Source organism: Hypanus sabinus, chromosome 13 (assembly GCF_030144855.1).
Source record: "Hypanus sabinus isolate sHypSab1 chromosome 13, sHypSab1.hap1, whole genome shotgun sequence".
NCBI lineage: Eukaryota > Metazoa > Chordata > Chondrichthyes > Myliobatiformes > Dasyatidae > Hypanus > Hypanus sabinus.
In genome coordinates, this window is record NC_082718.1 from 107,662,364 (window position 1) to 107,681,465 (window position 19,102).

A 19,102-nucleotide genomic window follows, 5' to 3' on the forward strand; every position below is an offset into this window, starting at 1 on the left:
TGCTACTTTTCAAGTTAAGTTGAGCCCTGTCATAACAACACAGGAGGCCATAGAAAGGTCTGAATGAAAGGTCTCATGAAGCTCCAAGTTACCCATGAGGATTTAATACAAGAATATCACAAAGATGGAGGTGCTCCCCAATCTGTAGTTGGTCTCTCCAATGTAGAAGAGCCCGCATTATGGTATACTTTTTTTGATCCAGTGAATACACTAGGTTGGAAGAAGTTAAGGGGATTGTTATTTCACTTGCAAGGATGATAGGAAGAGAAGAGGAGAAAGGACACATTACACCTGCAATCACATCGGCATGATCACCACTGGAAATGTCTGAACCCAAGTGCAGAGGAAAATCAGACCCTCATGTGGAGATGGGAACCAGGGTTTATTCATAGCAGTTCCAACAAAACATTAGTGGCCTGGCCAAGTGACTTGGTGACATGTAACATTCTGAAAGCTAGGACCCACGATAAGTGCCAATCGGGAGTCCATTGAAATAATCCCAGAATATGGAAAAACTTGTGTCAGTCAAAATAAACAATAATCTTAATAAGATTAAACAGAAAGCAGAAACTCTCAATAATACATCAATTAACAAATTTAGGTACTCCAGAAACCTGGAAACCCAATGCTCTGACTCCCCGCACAGGCCCAAACAGCTCATCACACACATGTGGAAGTCAAAAGAGCAGAGAGGGAGTGAGTGGAAAGGAAGTGGGTCAGAGGAGAAAAATTGGCATCTAGAAAGGAGAAAGTAACATTATTGGGGAAATAGCAGGCTGAAATAATGATCCTGCTGGGATAACCCAACTTGAGGATTTTGGAAGTGGAAGAGCCAACTGGTTAAAAGGATGGATGCTGTGAAGAGAACATCACATGAGGAAATAGGGTTGATCAGTACATGGGAGACAATCGCTTGTACTAAAGAAGTCCCTAGCCTGCATGGTTAGTGGAGAAATAAGTGGAGCTGGAGAAAGTTGCACAATTTCCCCTAGTGCCCCTCATCCAGAGGGGAAAGTGAGATAAATACACATTTGTCTTTGTGGAAGGGTATGAACGCAAACATAATCAGTTCATACTGAGGCTCCCTAATAACTTCAAAAGTGTCATTGCTCCCACCAAAAACAAAAATTGCCAAGAAATACAAGAGATGGCTGCAAATTTTTCAATTTGGTTCATTTTCAAAAGAACAACATTTTTAACATTAATGCATACAAAGCATTAACATGTAATTCAGTAGATTCAAACTCAGTTGAGAGATTAAGCTCAGCAAGATCTGAAGTCTCATGGTATCTATCATTTATAAGTAGTTTCAACATGACTACAGGTCCTGTTTAGAGTCATTCGGTTCGATTAACCACTCTATTTTCACATTTGCGTGCACAGTAATGACAGAAAGTTTACGCTTGTAGATCTTCCAACCATGAGGACTGCTTCTTCTACCGCTGAGCCTGAAAATGTCATGCTGACGAGTCTCCTTGCCGGTTCTTTTAGAAATTTTATTTTATATTCTTATCGTATGTATGTTTCCAACTGTGCCTGCCAAACAGAACTACACTGCAAAGTTTTGATACATTACTATTAACTCAATCATGGATTTCAGTTCAATGGCAATAGCTCATAAACCATTAAATTTTAAAGTATCTCCATAAATTTTCCTGAGACACATTGCTTCCATCCTAAGATTTCAAATAAATTTTTGTGAACAAAAGAATTTCTATTAGTCCCCATTTTTAAGTAGGAAATGTATAAAGCCCATGGATATTCCAATTAAACATAAAGGACCGTAAGATTCACCAGGGATGTAGGAAGAGAGAGAAAATAGAGGAAGACAAAAATAAAGAGGTGGAGAAAGGAAAACAGGTGTAAATAATAAGGAGATTGAAGTGAGAGAAAGCATATGAGTTAATTATTTAAGGGAAGAAAAAGCACACATGAGAAGGAAAACAGGGTTATGGAGAGTTGCTGTACTAAAACAAGACAATGAGAAGTTTAGTTCATATCCAGGACACCACCGTTTTGAGAAACATTCACCTGGGAATTTTCATCCAGCCCTCCAGCCGCATATTTGATGCTGGGTCCTTTAGTTGTAAGCCAGGTGAGTTCATTTTGTCACGGCAGAATGCTTTTGTGAAGTGTGTAGCATACTCTGCAGGGAGCCCACACGTTGCTGGTAGACAAGAGGAGCATTTAGGATGGCACATCACTTGGCATTCTAGAGATAGAAAAAAAACATTTAATAACGTTAGATTTACAAGAAGTACTGCAAATGCAACACCAGTAATAATAAGATTGATAAAAGAACTAAATCTGAATCCTGGAATATGTCCTTTCAGACTATTCCGTCTGTGCCTTGCCAATGGTATGGTCTTCTGCACGATCGTCCCCAACTCCCACCCCAGCCAGTATTATGCTCCTCACAAAGTTATTGCCACTGAGAATGGAAAATCTGCACAAGGAATAGGGAGACATTGTACTAAGCTAACCATCAAGAGGTATTGCTAGGGTGCATTGACAGTGATTTACAGTGATTTCAGTAGTTTCTGAAAGACCATTGACTTGTTTCAGCTGGTCAAAAACAAAATTATTGTTGGTGAAACATGATGTTCATGTCCTGGGACAAAAATAAGTGAGACCAAAATACTTGTACTACAATTTTTTTTTCAAATCATCCACAACTTAAAGTAAGCTTAAGCAAAAACAATGAGAGTAAATTAAATGAGTCTGTATTTCTGAAACAGAATTGGATTAGAAGGAAAATCCTGTTGATGAAAGCCTATCATGACTCTGACTGTACTGGGAGCACAAAATGGTGAATTCATAATGACTTTGCAATATGGACTAGGGACTTCTGAAATTTAATTTTACAGATTAATTTAAAACAATACTGCACACACTAAGACACTTGCTCAAACAAAAGACTATTCCACATAAAATAGACAATAAAAAATAAAGCTATCAGCTTAGGATCAGGGCTTACCTCCACACTTTGCTGCTTGGCGGCCAAAATGTACTGTATCCAGGCAAACGACGCATTTTGTAGCTCTCATGTTCAGGCCAACAGTGAAGCGGTGCGGAATATTATGATGCATACGTTCCTTCAGCTGCCGACCAAATTCTGGGAAGAAAAAAAAGAAACATGACCCTGGCTATTGGGAAGCAACTATTTATTGGTATGTCCATTAAGGCAAGTCCTGGTGTCTTAAAATAAGTGCTTCGGTTAGATGGAGCTCGTCACCCTGGAAAGGCAGTCCATCTAAGAGGGGGAAAACTCTGGTTTCAAAACCTCCGCTGCCTTGCGGCCATACCCACTGACAGGAAAGGCTTCGGGAGTACACCCTGAGGTTTACAGGGACTGTGCTGGAGTCCCTAAGGCAGTCCGACGTTGCCTTCAACCTCGTTCTGGCAACTCCTGCGACGACACTGGTGCCAAGCTGTATCGGCCCTTGCCCTTCCCTTGGACAACATCGATGTCATGAAGAGGGGAGACTTGCTGCTTGGGCAACTGTCGATCTTCCATACAACCTTGCCCAGGCCTGCACCCTGGAAACCATTCGAGTGCAGATCCACAGTCTCACGAGACTAACGGATGCCACCACCCATTATTACTGGACACACAGACAAATTCCCCAAGGTATTAAAATTCCAACCCACTTTCTGGTAATATTGCAATCTTTCTTAAAACATACATTTGAAACATGGTTACAACAGTCCAATTGCATTATTATTCAAAACCACTTCACCTTCAGGAGTAGAAGATTCCTTCCTGTGGCTGGAAGGTGGAGCCAGTAGGCTGATAGGATTTGGCTGGTGCTCTGGGGAACGGACAATTGCAGACATGAGGATCTGGTGTCTGGCTGTAGCAGGTGTTGATTGTGGCTGGTGATCCACTGTTTTTAAATGTGCAGCTATAAGAAGAAAGACAGTAAAGGCTTAGTCATTGACCGTTTCAGAAGGGAATGCAGTTTGATTACCCCTTGTCTGAAATGCTTGGGGCCAGAAATGTTTCAGGTTTTGGATTTTTTCTGATTTGAGAATATAATGAGGTAGGTTGGGATCACTATCATTTCCTACTCTGAATTTATTTGCTATTGATAGCAAGGAATGGAGGGTTATGGGCTGAGTGCAGGTAGGCGGGACTAGATGAGAGTAAGCTTTCGGCACAGACTAGAAGGGCCGAGATGGCCTGTTTCCGTGCTGTAATTGTTATATGGCTATATGATAAGCTGTCTTTGTCTTACACTTGATCATCACACTTGTACTGATGCAGCCATTCAGTGATGATCTTGACAAACCCATTAATGAATTTCTCTGCTGCTTTATGTTCAGCAGGCGCTTTATCGCCCATAGATCTTTAAAAATGTAATGCATTGCCTTTTCTTAAATTTCTTCAACCAGCCTGAATATTCAGTTACCTTCAAGTTTCAGTTTGTTGTGATAGATCATTACTTGTTTCATGATCAGTGTACCGTTAAGCGGCATATGTTCACTCTGATACTGAAGATTCCCCTCTTTCAATACACAATCGAGATCTTCATTTCTCGCTTTATGCAGTGATTTTCTATTTTTCATTAATTTCTGTTCGTTACATATGTGAGGTCATTTCTCAGAACTGTATGTGGTGTGCAGAGACCTGCAAATCGCCTGGGAACCTTCCCACTGCTTTCTGGAATTTTCCATTTGTGATGTTACGTCAGTGCTCAGAAAAATTGCGGATTTCAGAGGTTTTTAGATATTGGAATTTTGGATAAAAGGTACTCAACTTGTACTAAAAATAATTGGCCAAAAAATGGACCATGAGCACCAGAGACTTCGTAAATACAGTAAAGCAAACATTATTTGAAACGCTTGATTTTATTCCTTTTATCACCATTAACTTACAATCTTGCCCAAAATAAATCCATTAATCATAAGTCACATTAGCCATGTGGTCACCAGGAACATTCTGAAATCTGGTGCCATACATGATCCCAATTGAATTTGAGATCATATCATTAACCTATTGTCAACACTGCAACGCCACTGATTTCATGAGACATGGGAGATTTCAGATGGAATCTGGAGTAAAACAAACTGCTGGAACTCAGTGGGGCAAGCTACAGCTGTGGTTGCAAAGGGATGGTTAATGTTTCTAGTTAAAACATTACATCAATACTCATCCAATTTCATTCCTGCCTCACCTCATTTGCCACAAACACCCTCGCACTTGGCACTTGTCAGCACTAGACCTAACCATTGCATTACATTTCTGGTTGGCTTTTACTCTGCATAAAATAGAAGTTATCCCAAAATTGTGTACTAACCCATGCCATCTCCCATTCTTTATTTTTTTATACATCTGTAAGAATCTGGGTTTTGCTAGTAGGACCATCATTTATTGACCATCCCTAAATGCTCTTGAGAAAATGGTAGACATCTTCCTTCATGAACTACTACAAGCTTTCTGGCGAATGCACTCCCACAGAGCTGTTGGTAGGATGTAAAGCTATCAATAATGAATGGTCTGCAATTTCAAGAGGAAAATGCAATTTATAGTATGTCATTGCAAATAGAAAGAGTAAGATCTCTAACTTCGTAAAAAAAAAATGGACATTTCTAAAATAACTTAATCTGTTTCATTTATAAGTCTGGCATACCCTTATCTTGGAAATATTAATTTTCTTGCCAGTAAGAGATCACTGGATGAAGATACATATCTAAAGCCACGGCAAGGCTCATGTAGTACAACAATAACAACATTGAAGCATTTTGCTTCTGTTCTGCTGATTCCTAAATTAGGTTTGCACGAGGCACATCATCTAATCCAAGTGTGACTGAGCTTTTGAGCTTGACAGTCAAGTTATAAATTGCTTCAAAACCCAGTGGGCTGAAAGTGCTTCCAGCAATTTTGGCACTATGGTGTAATAATGCAGAGGGCACTAGGCATTCACAATCAGGTAGCATGTATAACAAACCTTCTGCTCTGCATTAAGTCCCACAAAAGCATCAAAGGCGATCAAAATAGACAGACTGCTTTATCATTAGTTAAAGTAACCGGCTTTAACTGGCCACTTCAAGAGAATCTAAGGAGATCACCCACCCACTCTCCTGTCACCAAATCCCTCATCATTCTCTCTCTCCAGGCGTAGAGCGACCAAACACCTTAGCGATGATCTCTCCCCAGCCTCTATGATACACTCCCCAACACACTGTATTTGCAATTTGACTCTCTGAAACACCAGTGGATGATGAAGGGAAGGCCCATTCTGCCATGCATGGTATTTCAGACATGAAACATAATACCTTAGAGGAGGAATCTCTTCAGAGGGGGCAAACTAAAATTTCCCACAGACCAAATTTAGGGCCATAGTCATGGTTTCAACATATCTAATCAAATCCAGATTTCCATACCCTTCTTTCAGTTCTCTATCTTCTACTTAAATGCATCTACGATATTGCCCATATCTATTCTATGAGGTAGCGAGTTCAACACTTTGAGTAAAGTAATTTCTCTTAAATTTTATTGTCTTTATTAGTTTTATTTTATACACGTCAGGAAGTTTTTTTTTTGTTAATTCTAACTGGTGCATCAATAAGCCTTCACCAATCATGGTTATACTAAAGTAACCAAGAAATAAATGCATCTCCCCAAAAGTGCCTCAACAAATCTGTTGGAATTTTTTGAGGAATAAACAAAGGAGACAAAGAAGAGTCAATGGATGTTGTTTCCTTAAATAAATGGGAATAAAGGAGGCCTATTCTGGTGGGCTGTAAGTGACTAGTGGTGTTCCACAGCAGATGGTATTGAGGCTACTTCTGTTCACGTTATATATCAACAATTTGGATGATGGAATTGATGGCTTAAAAACTAGATGGAATGGCAGGGAGCGTTGAAGAAGCAGAGAGTCTGCAGAAGGAGTTCGACAAGTTGAGAGTCACAGAGTAATAGGGAAGGACAGCACAGAAACAGGTCCTTCAGCCCATTTAGTCCATGCCAAAACCATTTAAACTGCCTACTCCCATCAACCTGCACCAGGACCATAGCCTTCCATATCCTTACTATCCATGTACCTATCCAAACTTCCTTTAAATGTGGAAATCTTTGATTGTAGTCCTACCCAACCTCAGTGGAAAAAGCCTGCTTGCATTTACCTTATCAGTACCCCTTATAATTTTGTATAATTTTATCAAATCTCCTCTCAATCTTCTACGGTCTAAAGAAAACAGTCATAATCTATTCAATATTTCCTTATAACTCAGGTTCTCAGTAACATCCTTGTAAATTTTCTCTGCACTCTATGAACTTTGTTGACATCTTTCCTGTAAGTGGGTGACCAAAACTGCACACAATACTCCAAATTACACCTCACCAATTTCATATACAACCTCAACATAACATCCCATCTCCTGTACGCAATACATTGATTTATGAAGTCCAATGTGCCAATAGTTTCTTTACAACCTGTGAAGCCACTTTGGCAAATTATGTACCTGTATACTCAGATCCCTTTGTTCTATTACACTCCTCAGTACTCTACCGTTCACTGTGTAAGACGGTCCTACCGAAATGCAAAACCTCACAATTACCTGCATTAAATTCAATTTGCCTGTTTTTCAAGCCATTTTTCCAGCTGATGCAGATCCCAGCTGCAAGCCAAGATAGCCTTCCTCATTGTCCAATACACCCTCAATCTTGGTGTCAACCGCAAATTTGCTGATTCAGGTAACAACATTATCAATCCAGATCATTGATATAGATGAGAAAAAAAACAAAGGAACCAACACCAATCCTCATGGCACACCACCAGTCACAAGCCTCCATTAGAGGGCCAATCCTCTACTATCACTCTCTGGCTGCTCCCACAAAGCCAATGTCTAAGCCAATTTAAGCATCCTGAATGCTGAGCAACTGAATCTCCCATGCAGAACTTTATGCCTTACTAATGTCCATGTAGACAACATTCATTGTCTTGCCTTCATCCACTTTCCTTCATTGAAAAAGTCTGTAAGATTGGTTAGACATGACCACCCACGCATGAAGTCATGCTGCTATCCTTAATCAGTCCACATCTATCCAAGTACTCGTATATCCAGCTCCTTAGAATACATTCAATAACTTTCCCACAACTAATGTCAGAGTCACTGATTTATAATTTCCTGGTTTCTATTTAGAGCCTTTTTTAAACAATAGAGCAACATCGGCTATCTTCCTCCAATCCTCTGGTACAAATTTCTGTTGCTAAGATGGTTTTGAATATCTCTGCTAAGGCCCTGGCAATTTCTGAACTTGTTTTCAGAGGGTCCAAGGGAAGACCTTGTCAGACCCTGGGGATTTATCCACCCTGATTTGCCTCAGGGTAGCAAGCAGCTCCTCCTCCTCCTCCTCCTCTGTCATCTGTACCGGGTCCATGAAGTTGATGCTGCTTTGCCTCACTTCTATGGGCTAACCCAAGTCTATGCAGATGCAAAGAATACAGTTAAGATCACCACCCCATCTATTTCGGCTCCACACATGGACTACATTTCTGGTCTTTCAGAGGACTATTTCGGTCCCTGCAATTCCTTTGCTCTTAACATACATGTAGAATCTCCTTCACCTTGTCTGCTAGAGCAAATTCATGCCTTCTTTTAGCCTTCCAGATTTCTTTCTTAAGTGTACTCTTGCATTTTTTGTTCTCTATAAGCGCCTTATTTGTTCCTTTCCTATACTTGCTATGCACCTTAACCAGGGCCTCAATATCCCTTGAAAACCAAGGTTCCCTGCACTTTTTACCTTTACCTTTTATTCTGACATGCAAGCTTTGTGCTCTCAAAATTTACACCTCACTAGAGAATGGGAAAAGAAGTGGCAGATGGAATATAGTGTGTAGGGGAGTGTATGGTCATACACTTTGGTAAAAAGAATAAAGGCATAAACTTTTTTCTAAGCAGGGAGACAATTCAAAAATAAGAGGTGCAAGGGAACTTGTGAGTACTTGTGTAAGATTTCCTGAAGGTTAACTTGCAAGTTGAGTCAGTGGTAAGGAAGGCAAATGCAATGTTAGCATTCATTTCAAGAGGACTAGAATGTAAGAACAAGCATTGATCAGACCACAGTAGGTGTACTTAGAGTATTATGAGCAACTGTGGGCCTCAGTTATCTAACAAAAGCTGAGCTAGCATTGGAGAAGGCCCAGAGAATGATTCCAGGATTGAAAGGGTTAATGTATGTGGAGTGTTTGACGGCTTTGGGCTTGTACCAGCTGGTGTTTAGAAGAACGGGGGATTGGATCTCATTGAAACCCACTGAATATTGAAAGGCCTAGATAGAGTGAACATGGAGAGGATGTTTCCTATAGTAAGTAAGTCTAGGACGAGAGGGAACAGCCTTCGAATAGAGGGACTTCTATTTAGAACAGAGATGAGAAGGAATATCTTTAGCTAGAGAGTGGTGAATCTGTGGAATTCATTACAACAGATGGCTGTAGAGGGCAAGTCATTTAAAGTGGAAGTTGACATTCATTATTAATCAGGGTGTCAAAGGTTAATGGAGAATGCAGAAGAAGGGGTCAAGATGGTTAATATATCAGCCATGATGGAATGGCAGTGCATACTCAATGGGCTGAGTGGGCTAATTCTGCTATGTCTTATGGTCAATGAGTAGAAAACGCTAAGCACACTCAACATGGAAAAAAAACCTTCAGATGTATTAACCTGTCCACATTTTCAATTCTGCTCTATATAATGACCTTTGAGGGTTTCTTTTCACAGCTAGATTTTATTGCATATTTTTCAAAGGTACATTAACTAGCTCTTGAGCATTTCAATGCTCTTACCTTCTTCCCGAACACATTTCAGCTCTACACGTATTTTCTGTAGTGCATCCTCTAGCTCCATGTTTCGACATTTCTCCTTATCCAAGGCCACTTTCAAGTCATTATACTGCATAGGAACTTGGACAGGGAGAGTAGGGTCTTCACGCCGGCGTCCAAACAAACTCTGCATGCAAGGAATGGCAACGTGATGAGAACAATTTGCTCAGCCCCTGAACACCACATAATGTGTCTAGATCTATGGAAGTGCATAAATGATAAAATAGAAATCTGGGAGAGTCTGTAGTAAGGATATAATCCTCATCTGAAGTACTGAAACTGAACTTTGCAGTAGCATTGAACTATTTTCAAAAGGATATACAGTGTATTTTGAAGGAGTAAATCATCAGATAAAAAATACAAACAATAGTCCTCCTGTTCAAGAACAATAATTAGTAAATAATAAATGATAATAAATGTTCATCTCTAGTCGCTGATTTTATTAGTAGAGTTAATTTTCTTTTAACCCATATCAGAAATGGGCAAGACATGGGAAAATAATGTTAGTAATGTAGAATGGGAAAAATTGATCAGGTTACAGTATAGTTAGCATTGGGGCAAAGGTGGATGGTTTAGATGAAGGTGTTATCAGAATCAGAATTAGAATTGGGTTTACTATCACTGACATGTGCCATGAAATTTGTTAACTTAGCAGCAGCAGTACAATGCAATACATGATAATATATAAAGAAAAATATAATAAGAAAATCAATTACAATAGGCTTATATATGTATATTAAATAGATTAAAATTATGCAAAATAGAAATAATATATATTTTTCAAAAAGTGAGGTCGTGCTCATGGGCTAATGTCCATTTAGGAACCAGATGGCTGAGGAGAAGCTGCTTTTGAATCACTGAGTGTATGCCTTCAGGTTTCTGTATCTCCTTCCTGAGGGTAACAATGAGAAGAGGGCATGGCCTGGGCGATGGAGGCCCTTAATAATGGGTGTTGCCTTCCTAGGGCACCGAGTTATAAATAATGACAGATTAAGAGAGAAGGATAGTATCTATGAATAGGGGTCTTAAGACATTCAAAGACACAAGTATAAAACAGAAATACAATAGCAAAATATATCTTTCAACACAAGAGTATGCACAACAAGGTCTTTCAGAGAACACTGGAATATTAATGAATGAACTGATCAGAAGTCAACTACTTTATAGTTCAATCAATTGTAATCATACTAGATTTCAATTGTCAGTGAAGATCAAGTTTGTTTTAAAGTCATACTTGGACACAGGCCCTTTCCTTTAGAGGATAATTAAAGCACTATGAATGAAGTACCTTTAAAGAAACAGTATTTTTAATCTTTAATCAAATTATTTATGTTTTAGTGTTATTTAACCAATTATAAGGCTCATTATATGAACATTTTATCAGAAAATATTTAGATTCCCTCACTGCATCCTGTTCAATGAAAAAATGTGTACATTGATTTTATATTTGAAAAGAAGCCTACTCCTTCAGTTTGACCCTGAAATAAATCTATCTTTACCTTTTTGCTTTGTTTAGCTGAGTTTTCCCAGCTAATTTTGAAGATTCTGGCATGTACACAAGTAAGAGTCAAGGAAATAAGTAATTGGAGATACAAGAGAATGCAATTCTGAGACCTGCAGCTAAAATTGTATATAGTATACCTACTTTGATAATAAATATACATTGAACTTCTGAAAAATATTTTAAACAGGCATCATATTAGCATAATTCCATAGATCCAGCTTCAGCTTGCATTCCCATTTAATTACCTTTTTCTTTTTAATTGACTGGTCCATCTTTGATTGTAGGAAATCAATGAGTTTAGACTGTTGAGAGATAGTACCTTCCAGCTTCACTCTATCATGGGAGAACACCATCTGTAAATAGAAAGAACAATAAAGATTTTTAAGGATTATCTTTATTTGTGCATCAAAACATACAGGGAAATGTGTCATTTGCATCATCAAGCAACACAGTCTGAAGATGTGCTGGGGAGAGCCTGCAAGAGGCGCCAACAAAGCAGGCTCTCCGTGTACTAGCCCGTACATCCTAGAAACAGGAGAAAATCTCTGTGGTCACAGTGATGCATAAACACCTTACATACAGCTGTGGGAAGTAAACCAGAGTCATTGACATTTAAATAGCATTACACTATCCTGCCACCCAGAGCCTACTGTATAGCTTGCTGACTGTATATAGAATATAGGATTCTGCTTCAACTACCTCAAGAGAAACAGCCCAATCAAAGGTATTTCATTGAGAAAACAAGCTTCTTCTGGCTTCACATGTTTTAAAAGTACATATTTCCTTTAATCATCTATGGAAATATCTTCAGGTTTTGGTTCAAAACCATTAATTTTTCTTTAGATGAATACACACATTTATTTGTATAAGTCGTTGTTTGATCTTTTATCATTGTGAAATCATACTTAACAAGGTATCACTACAGAAGTAACCCTCCATAATACCAGACTAACAGAGTCATCACTCTGTCCTGAAAAAACTCAGCTAGAGAAAAGCACTGGCCTAAAAATTATTTTTAAAAAGCTGGTGATTGTAAATCATGCCAAGAACATATCGGTTTTAGATCTGTTGCTACAAACTTAATCATCAGAGGCCTAAGGTTTTCAGTGCAATAAAACGTGTTGATGAATGACAGTAAGACTTTGAGAAGGGAGGCTGGGTCTGATAGGGATGTGCGGGATGGTGGGTATCGGTCCAACTGAGCCTTTTGGTAGCATGTGGTGTGAGAGGGATTGGGAATGTTATAAGATGATTGAGTTTAGGGTGGGAGGTGAAACTGGGTCTACACAGTAGTGCCAAAATAGGTCACAATATTTATAAGGTACTTATAAAGCGCATGTAACAAAAATAATGTGGTAATCATGGCAAACTTTAGACAAAGGCACATATAATAGTAAAAGCAAATTTGCAATAGTAGCAAGGAAGAATTGATGGTGTGGATATATATTCTCTACCCTGAACAAACTCTGAACTGATTCTATGAGCTTCAAACTCACTTTCAAGGACACCTTACAATTCATATTCTCAGTTTTATCTTTTATTTGCACAGCTTGTCTTCTTTTGCACACTGGTTGTTTGTCAGTCTTCGTCTGTTTACGTAGTTTTTCATAATTTGAATATTTTTCCTGTAAATGTCCGCAAGAAAATACATCTCAAGGTAGTATATGGTAACATATATGTACTATAATAATAAATTTATCAAAGTACACATAGTTATAATACTCGTTTGAACTTTTCAAATCGCTTTCCTGACCAATATGTTGAGAAAGACCATAGGCCCATAAGACATAGGAGCAGAATTGGATCATTTTGGTCCATCAAGTTTGCTCCGCCATTCCATCATGATTGATTTATTATCCCTCTCCACCCTATTCTTCTACCTTCTTCCCGTAACCTTTGAAGCCCTTACTAATCAAGAACCTATCAACCTCCATTTTCAAAATACCCAATGACTCAGCCTCCATAGTTATCTGTGGCAAAGAAGTCACCGCTCTCTGGCTAAAGAAATTCCTCCTCATCTCTGTTCTAAAGGGATATCCTTCTATTGAGGCTGTACCCTCCAGTCCTAGACTCCTCCACCAAAGTTCACATAACTTCCACATCTGCTCTATCTACAGTTGGCCTTTCAATTTCATTTGGTGGAGCTAAAGATGGCACCAGAGGACAATTTTTCCGAGCTCATCAGCAAACAGTCAAATTCTTCCTATTCCTATTCTAATGTCTTTAATGCCTTTACAGGGTGGTTGGGGTCCTATTGGGATCTTTGATCTACAGCGGCACTCAAAACTGCGGTTCTGCATGATGGCACGTTCTCGTTCTTGGAGCCCGCCAGTTGGCTCTGTTTCAGTATATCCAGGTTTGGCTTGAAGTCGGGCAACTTTGGGGTCTTGCATGGCCCTGTGGACACAAGTTCTCACTGTTATCACAAACTGAAGCATACCAGGAGCCAGAACATTGAAGACAGCAGGAGTGGCTGTCTGGGGACTCTGCATTTGGTAATATCTCTCTCTCTCTCTCTCTCTCCCCCTCAATGGTGAGCGTGAGTTTGCTGCCAATTTTTGAGTCAGGGAACTTGGAATAAAAAGCAACGCTTCAGACTGACTGTAACATTGAAATAGTGACTGTTTTCTCCTCTGTTGCTAAGGAAGGAGTGATACCTGTTCCTCCCTTGTTAGTGAGAGTGTCTGTGGGATGTCAAAAATGTTGGAGTGAACAATTGGTTTTTGATGTACTCTAGATCATAGTCTCTCTTTGGGGCTTGCACAGTAGGTCGTGGGAATGCTGATGGTTTATGCTAGAATAAGTGGGGGAGGAGAAGGGTAATGTTTGATGCTGCTCATGCATGGGAGGTGGCTAGGAGGCTTTGGGGTTCTTATGGCTTTTCTGTCATTCATTCTTTGGGGATTCTCTTCTGTTTCAAGGATGTCTGTGGGGAGTGAGAATTTCAGGTTGTATATTATATATTATCTGATATTAAATGGAACTATTGAACTCCAGCAAGTATAGGCCTAGAACTATCAAGCTCTCCTCATATGTTAACTCTTTCATTTCTGGAATAATTCTCGTGAAACTCCTCTGGACCCTCTCCAATACCAGCACATCTTTTCTTAAATAAGGAGCCCAGAATTCCTCACAATACTCCGAATGTGGTTTGTATTCTAGACCTCTCAAAATTAATGCTAACATTGCATTTGCCTTCCTCACCACCGATTCATCCTGCAAATTCACCTTTAGGGAATCCTGCACGAGGACTCCCAAGTCCTTCTGATTTCTGAATTTTTTCCCGTTTAGAAAATAGTCTATGGTTTTATTCCTCCTGTAGTTAATAATCAGCTCCTTAATTTGCTGAAATTGAGTGAGCGTTGCTACTGTGGCAACATTCAGCCATATTTTGAATCTCCATTCTACTTGCTTATATGTCACCAGCTTTGATTTGGTCAACAACAGTGGTGTCATTGGTAAATCTAAATATGGCAATGGAACAGTTCTTATGCCCGCAGTCATAAAGTGAACAGAGCAGGAGGCAAAGCACACAGCCTTCTCGTGCACCTGTGCTGATATTGATTGTGGAGACGTTGCTGCCAGTCTGAACTGACCAGGGTCTGCAAGTGAGGAAATCGATGATCCACTTACACAAGGAGGTATTGAGGACTAGGTTTTGGAGCTTATTGATTAGTTTTGAGGGAATGATAGTGTTGAATGCATCCTTATGTATGCATCTTTATTGTCCAGGTTCAGGGCTGAGTGAAGACCCAATGAAATGGCATCTGCTGTTGACCTGTTGTGATAGTAGGCAAACTTGAACGGATCCAAATCATTCCTCAGGTAGAAGTTAAGTTTGATCACCAATAATTCATTATCATCGATGTAAATGCTACTGGATAATAGCCATTGAAGCAGGTTACCAGATCAAAGATTGCAGATTGTCAGAGTTTACAAGTAATATGATAACTGAATTTGATTTTCTTCGCATTTACTGCTCACCTGCATGTTTGCAATCTGATACTCCAGATCACTCTGCTCCGTTTTTAATAGATCAGCCTGATCCAAGGCTTCCTGCAGTCCTTGAGTCAAACGGAAGATGTGCGTCTTGTGCATGTCCAACTGCTGCTGTAGCTTAGTTTGCTGAGTCAGGCGAAAAATCACAAGGAACGGATAACGTGCAAATTTAGGGACAGAAAGAATGGACGAAAAAGACAAGTTTAGTTAGTTATAATCTAATTTAGTATTCACAACACCAGGGATTAAAAATGAGCAAAACTGTCAAAGTGCTAAATTTCTGTTTAAGTAGTGCACAACAAATTATCATTCTTTATCAGGAAGAGAGTTCCTCATTTTGTTCATTATTTGACTTATAAATCACTTTTTAACATGGAATTGTTAATGATTATATATATTTTGTGTTCCATCAGACCTAATTCTATTTTGTAAAATAGTTGTTCACATCGCTAACAAGGCTAGAATTCATTGCCCTTTAGATAGAGGGGCTCGATATGCCATTTCAGAGACAAGAATCAAGCGCATTGTATTCAACCACATTCGTTAGTCACAACTAGTCCAGACTGGGAAGATTTCCTTCCTGAAAAGTATTAATTAACCAATCAATTTTTAACAATCTCATGATAGTTTCATGACAATTGTCAATAACATTAACTTCAACATAGAACTTGGTAATTTACACAAAAGAACAAAACCAAATACTAACCAATATTAATTCAAGTATTTACCTTAATGTTTAGTGTTTCAAGGAATAATCTCTAACTTTTGTTTACCTCTTCAATTAGTCTGTGTTTTAGTTCTCGCTCTGTCTCCAGTTTCTGCTGAAGGCCACGTGCATTCATTTCCAGCATGGCGTGCTTCTTTTCCAGGTCACTCAGCTGCAGTGAAAATAAACAACAAGAAGCTGATACAAGTAATTTGTACAGTAGTGCACTTCTATGATGCAGAAGATTAAATGAATAATCTTGTAACGCAAGCAAAACAACATTTTGAAAATATGGGAAATAGCTCCCAATTAAGCCCTTTTCATGACTTAATGGCATTCTTAAATTCCACAGTGCAATGAAGTATTTTGAAATTAAGCTATTGTTATTATATAGAGAAATATAACAGTATTGAGAGACCCATAAAGAGAGAAAGAGTTAAAGTCTTGGGTTGATTACTTCCATTTTCCAATTATATTTCAGATATGCAACATTTACAATCATTTGCTTTTGAACAATTATTTTTACAAAAGCATATTGGATTTGTAATTTTATTTGCTGATCCACTAGACACTTACTCCCCTGCAAGATAGCAATTTATAAACAATTGTTTATCATTAGGTAACAGAAAGTATGCCATAAGATAAAGGAGCAGAAGTCGGCCATTTGGCCCATCAAGTTTGCTCCGCCATTTCATCATGAGCTGATCCAATCTCCCCTTTAGTCCCATTCCTCCGCCTTCTCACTATAACCTTTGATGCCCTGATTACTCAGATACCTATCAATCTCTGCCTTAAATACACCCAATGACTTGGCATCCACTGCCGCCCGTGGCAACAAATTCCATAGATTCACCACCCTTTTTTGCATCTCTGTTCTGAATGGGCACCCTGCAATCCTCAAGTCATGTCCTCTCACACTAGACTCCCCCACCAAGGGAAACAACTTGGCCACATCCACTCTGTCCGTGCCTTTCAACATTCAAAATGTTTCTATGAGGTCCCCCCTCATTCTTCTAAACACCAAGGAGTACAATCCAAGAGCGGTCAAACGTTCCTATGTTAACCCTCTCATTCCCGGAATCATTTTAGTGAATCTTCTCTGAACCCTCTCCAATGTCAGCACATCCTTTCTTAAATAAGGAGCTCAAAACTGCACATAGTATTCCAAGTGAGGTCTTACCAGTGCCTTACAGAGCTTCAACATCACATCCCTGCTCCTATACTCTATTCCTCTAGAAATGAATGCCAACATTGCATTCGCCTTCTTCACCACCGACTCAACCTGGAGGTTAACCTTAAGGGTATCCTGCATGAGGACTCCCAAGTCTCGTTGCATCTCAGAACTTTGAATTCTCTCCCCATTTAAATAATAGTCTGCCCGTTTATTTCTTCTACCAAAGTGCGTGACCGTACACTTTCCGACATTGTAATTCATTTGCCACTTCTTTGCCCATTCCCCCAAACTATCTAAGTCTCTCTGTTTCCTCAGCACTACCGGCCCCTCCACCTATCTTTGTATCATCAGCAAACTTAGCCACAAAGCCATCTATTCCATAATCCAAAATCGTTGATATACAACGTAAAAAGAAGCGCCACCAATACGGACCCCTGTGGAACACCACTGGTAACCGGCAGCCAACCAGAATGGGATCTCTTTATTCCTAATCTCTGTTTCCTGCCAATCAACCAACGCTCTATCCACGTATGTAACTTTCCCGTAATTCAATGGGCTCTTATCTTGTTTAGCAGCCTCACGTGCGGCACCTTGTCAAAGGCCTTCTGAAAATCCAAATACACAACATTCACTGCATCTCCCTTGTCTAGCCTATTTATAATTTCCTCAAAAAATTGCACTAGGTTTGTCAGGCGGGAATTTCCTTTAAGGAAACCATGCTGAGTTCTGCCTATCTTGTCATATGCCTCCAGGTACTCCGTAACCTCATCCTTGAAAATATGCATTTAAATTCTTGAAAGGATTCTGGGTAAGTATTTACACCTTTGTTTTCCTCCTACTTTGCAAAATTATTTATTTTCATATATTAGTTTGAAAGAATATTAATGAAGCAAACATTTTTTAAATTCTTTTAATAAATTGTTTAGTGTTTTGTGCATTATGAACATTTTAAGTTATATGACACTGGTTTATAACATTTTTTTCTGCCAAACAGGTCAAAGGGTAGAGGCCAGACTAAGAAAGTATTCCTTTCTCAGAATTTTTTGTTTATGATACACAGTTGAAGCTGAACTCAAGTATAATTTCAGACTGCTTGTATCATGTAGGAATATGGAGAAACAAGAAATTAACTTGTATTGAATATAATGCGCTTAATTGCATAATGGTGCTGACACTTTGCAGTAGTTCAACTAAGCTAAAAATGTTTTGTTGATCATTTTTGTTTGTACTCAGGTGTCTGAGGCTTCTCTCGTAAATGTACAACAATAATCAGCCATCATTGATGGGTTCCGGTTGTCCTGATACGGTTTCTCCATGACCACAATGTCCTGGTGAAACCTTTCACCACGCTCATCACTGAGAGCACCAAGGTTTGCAGGGAAGAAGTCTAAATGGAAATGCAGAAAATGTATCTTTAGTGACATGTTGCCAAAGAATCTTTAGAGCATATTGTCCACTAGCTGCATGTAACTTGGTGCTCTGTAGTTGCCAAGATAATTTTCAAGAACATGTCTTCCATGTGATTTTCTCTGGTCCTGCAAGAAGTTCTTCAAACTGCCTGTTCTTAAGGACCTGTTTGATTCGTGGATCAACAAAAATGCCTTCCTTAATCTTAGCAGCATTTATTCTGGAAAACATCGGAGTTAAACATCAAAATTGTTCACAGAAATTGATAGCCTTTCTAAAACCTGACCTGATAAGCAGCATCTGCCTGCCTAAGCTTGCCCAGGTATTCCTGGACAAGGTAGAAAACTTTTTAGCTTACAGTGTGGGCAACATTTTAAATGACTTGAATTATGAATTGAAATAACAAACATAGTGAAGTTCAAAAATAATAGTGCATGATAGGGAAATTTCATGATGATTTTCATGATCAGCAGTCTAAGATCCAT

At 39.1% G+C, this 19,102-nt stretch overlaps 2 protein-coding genes across 2 annotated transcripts in view; one reads left to right on the forward strand and one right to left on the reverse strand.

Moving 5' to 3' along the window:
• The window catches only part of LOC132404267 (uncharacterized), a 504,471-nt gene that overhangs the window by 140,842 nt on the left and 344,527 nt on the right, over positions 1–19,102 (forward strand). The window lies entirely within an intron of this gene.
• Positions 1–19,102, reverse strand: part of LOC132404262 (citron Rho-interacting kinase-like) — a 222,604-nt gene that overhangs the window by 45,758 nt on the left and 157,744 nt on the right. Inside the window, exons 28-34 of the mRNA XM_059988396.1 lie at positions 16,104–16,208; positions 15,316–15,456; positions 11,577–11,684; positions 9,792–9,954; positions 3,741–3,905; positions 2,978–3,115; positions 2,032–2,212 (exon numbers count right to left, since the gene is read on the reverse strand). Of these exons, the coding sequence (XP_059844379.1) occupies positions 2,032–2,212; positions 2,978–3,115; positions 3,741–3,905; positions 9,792–9,954; positions 11,577–11,684; positions 15,316–15,456; positions 16,104–16,208 (1,001 nt within the window). The remainder of the gene's footprint in view (positions 1–2,031; positions 2,213–2,977; positions 3,116–3,740; positions 3,906–9,791; positions 9,955–11,576; positions 11,685–15,315; positions 15,457–16,103; positions 16,209–19,102) is intronic.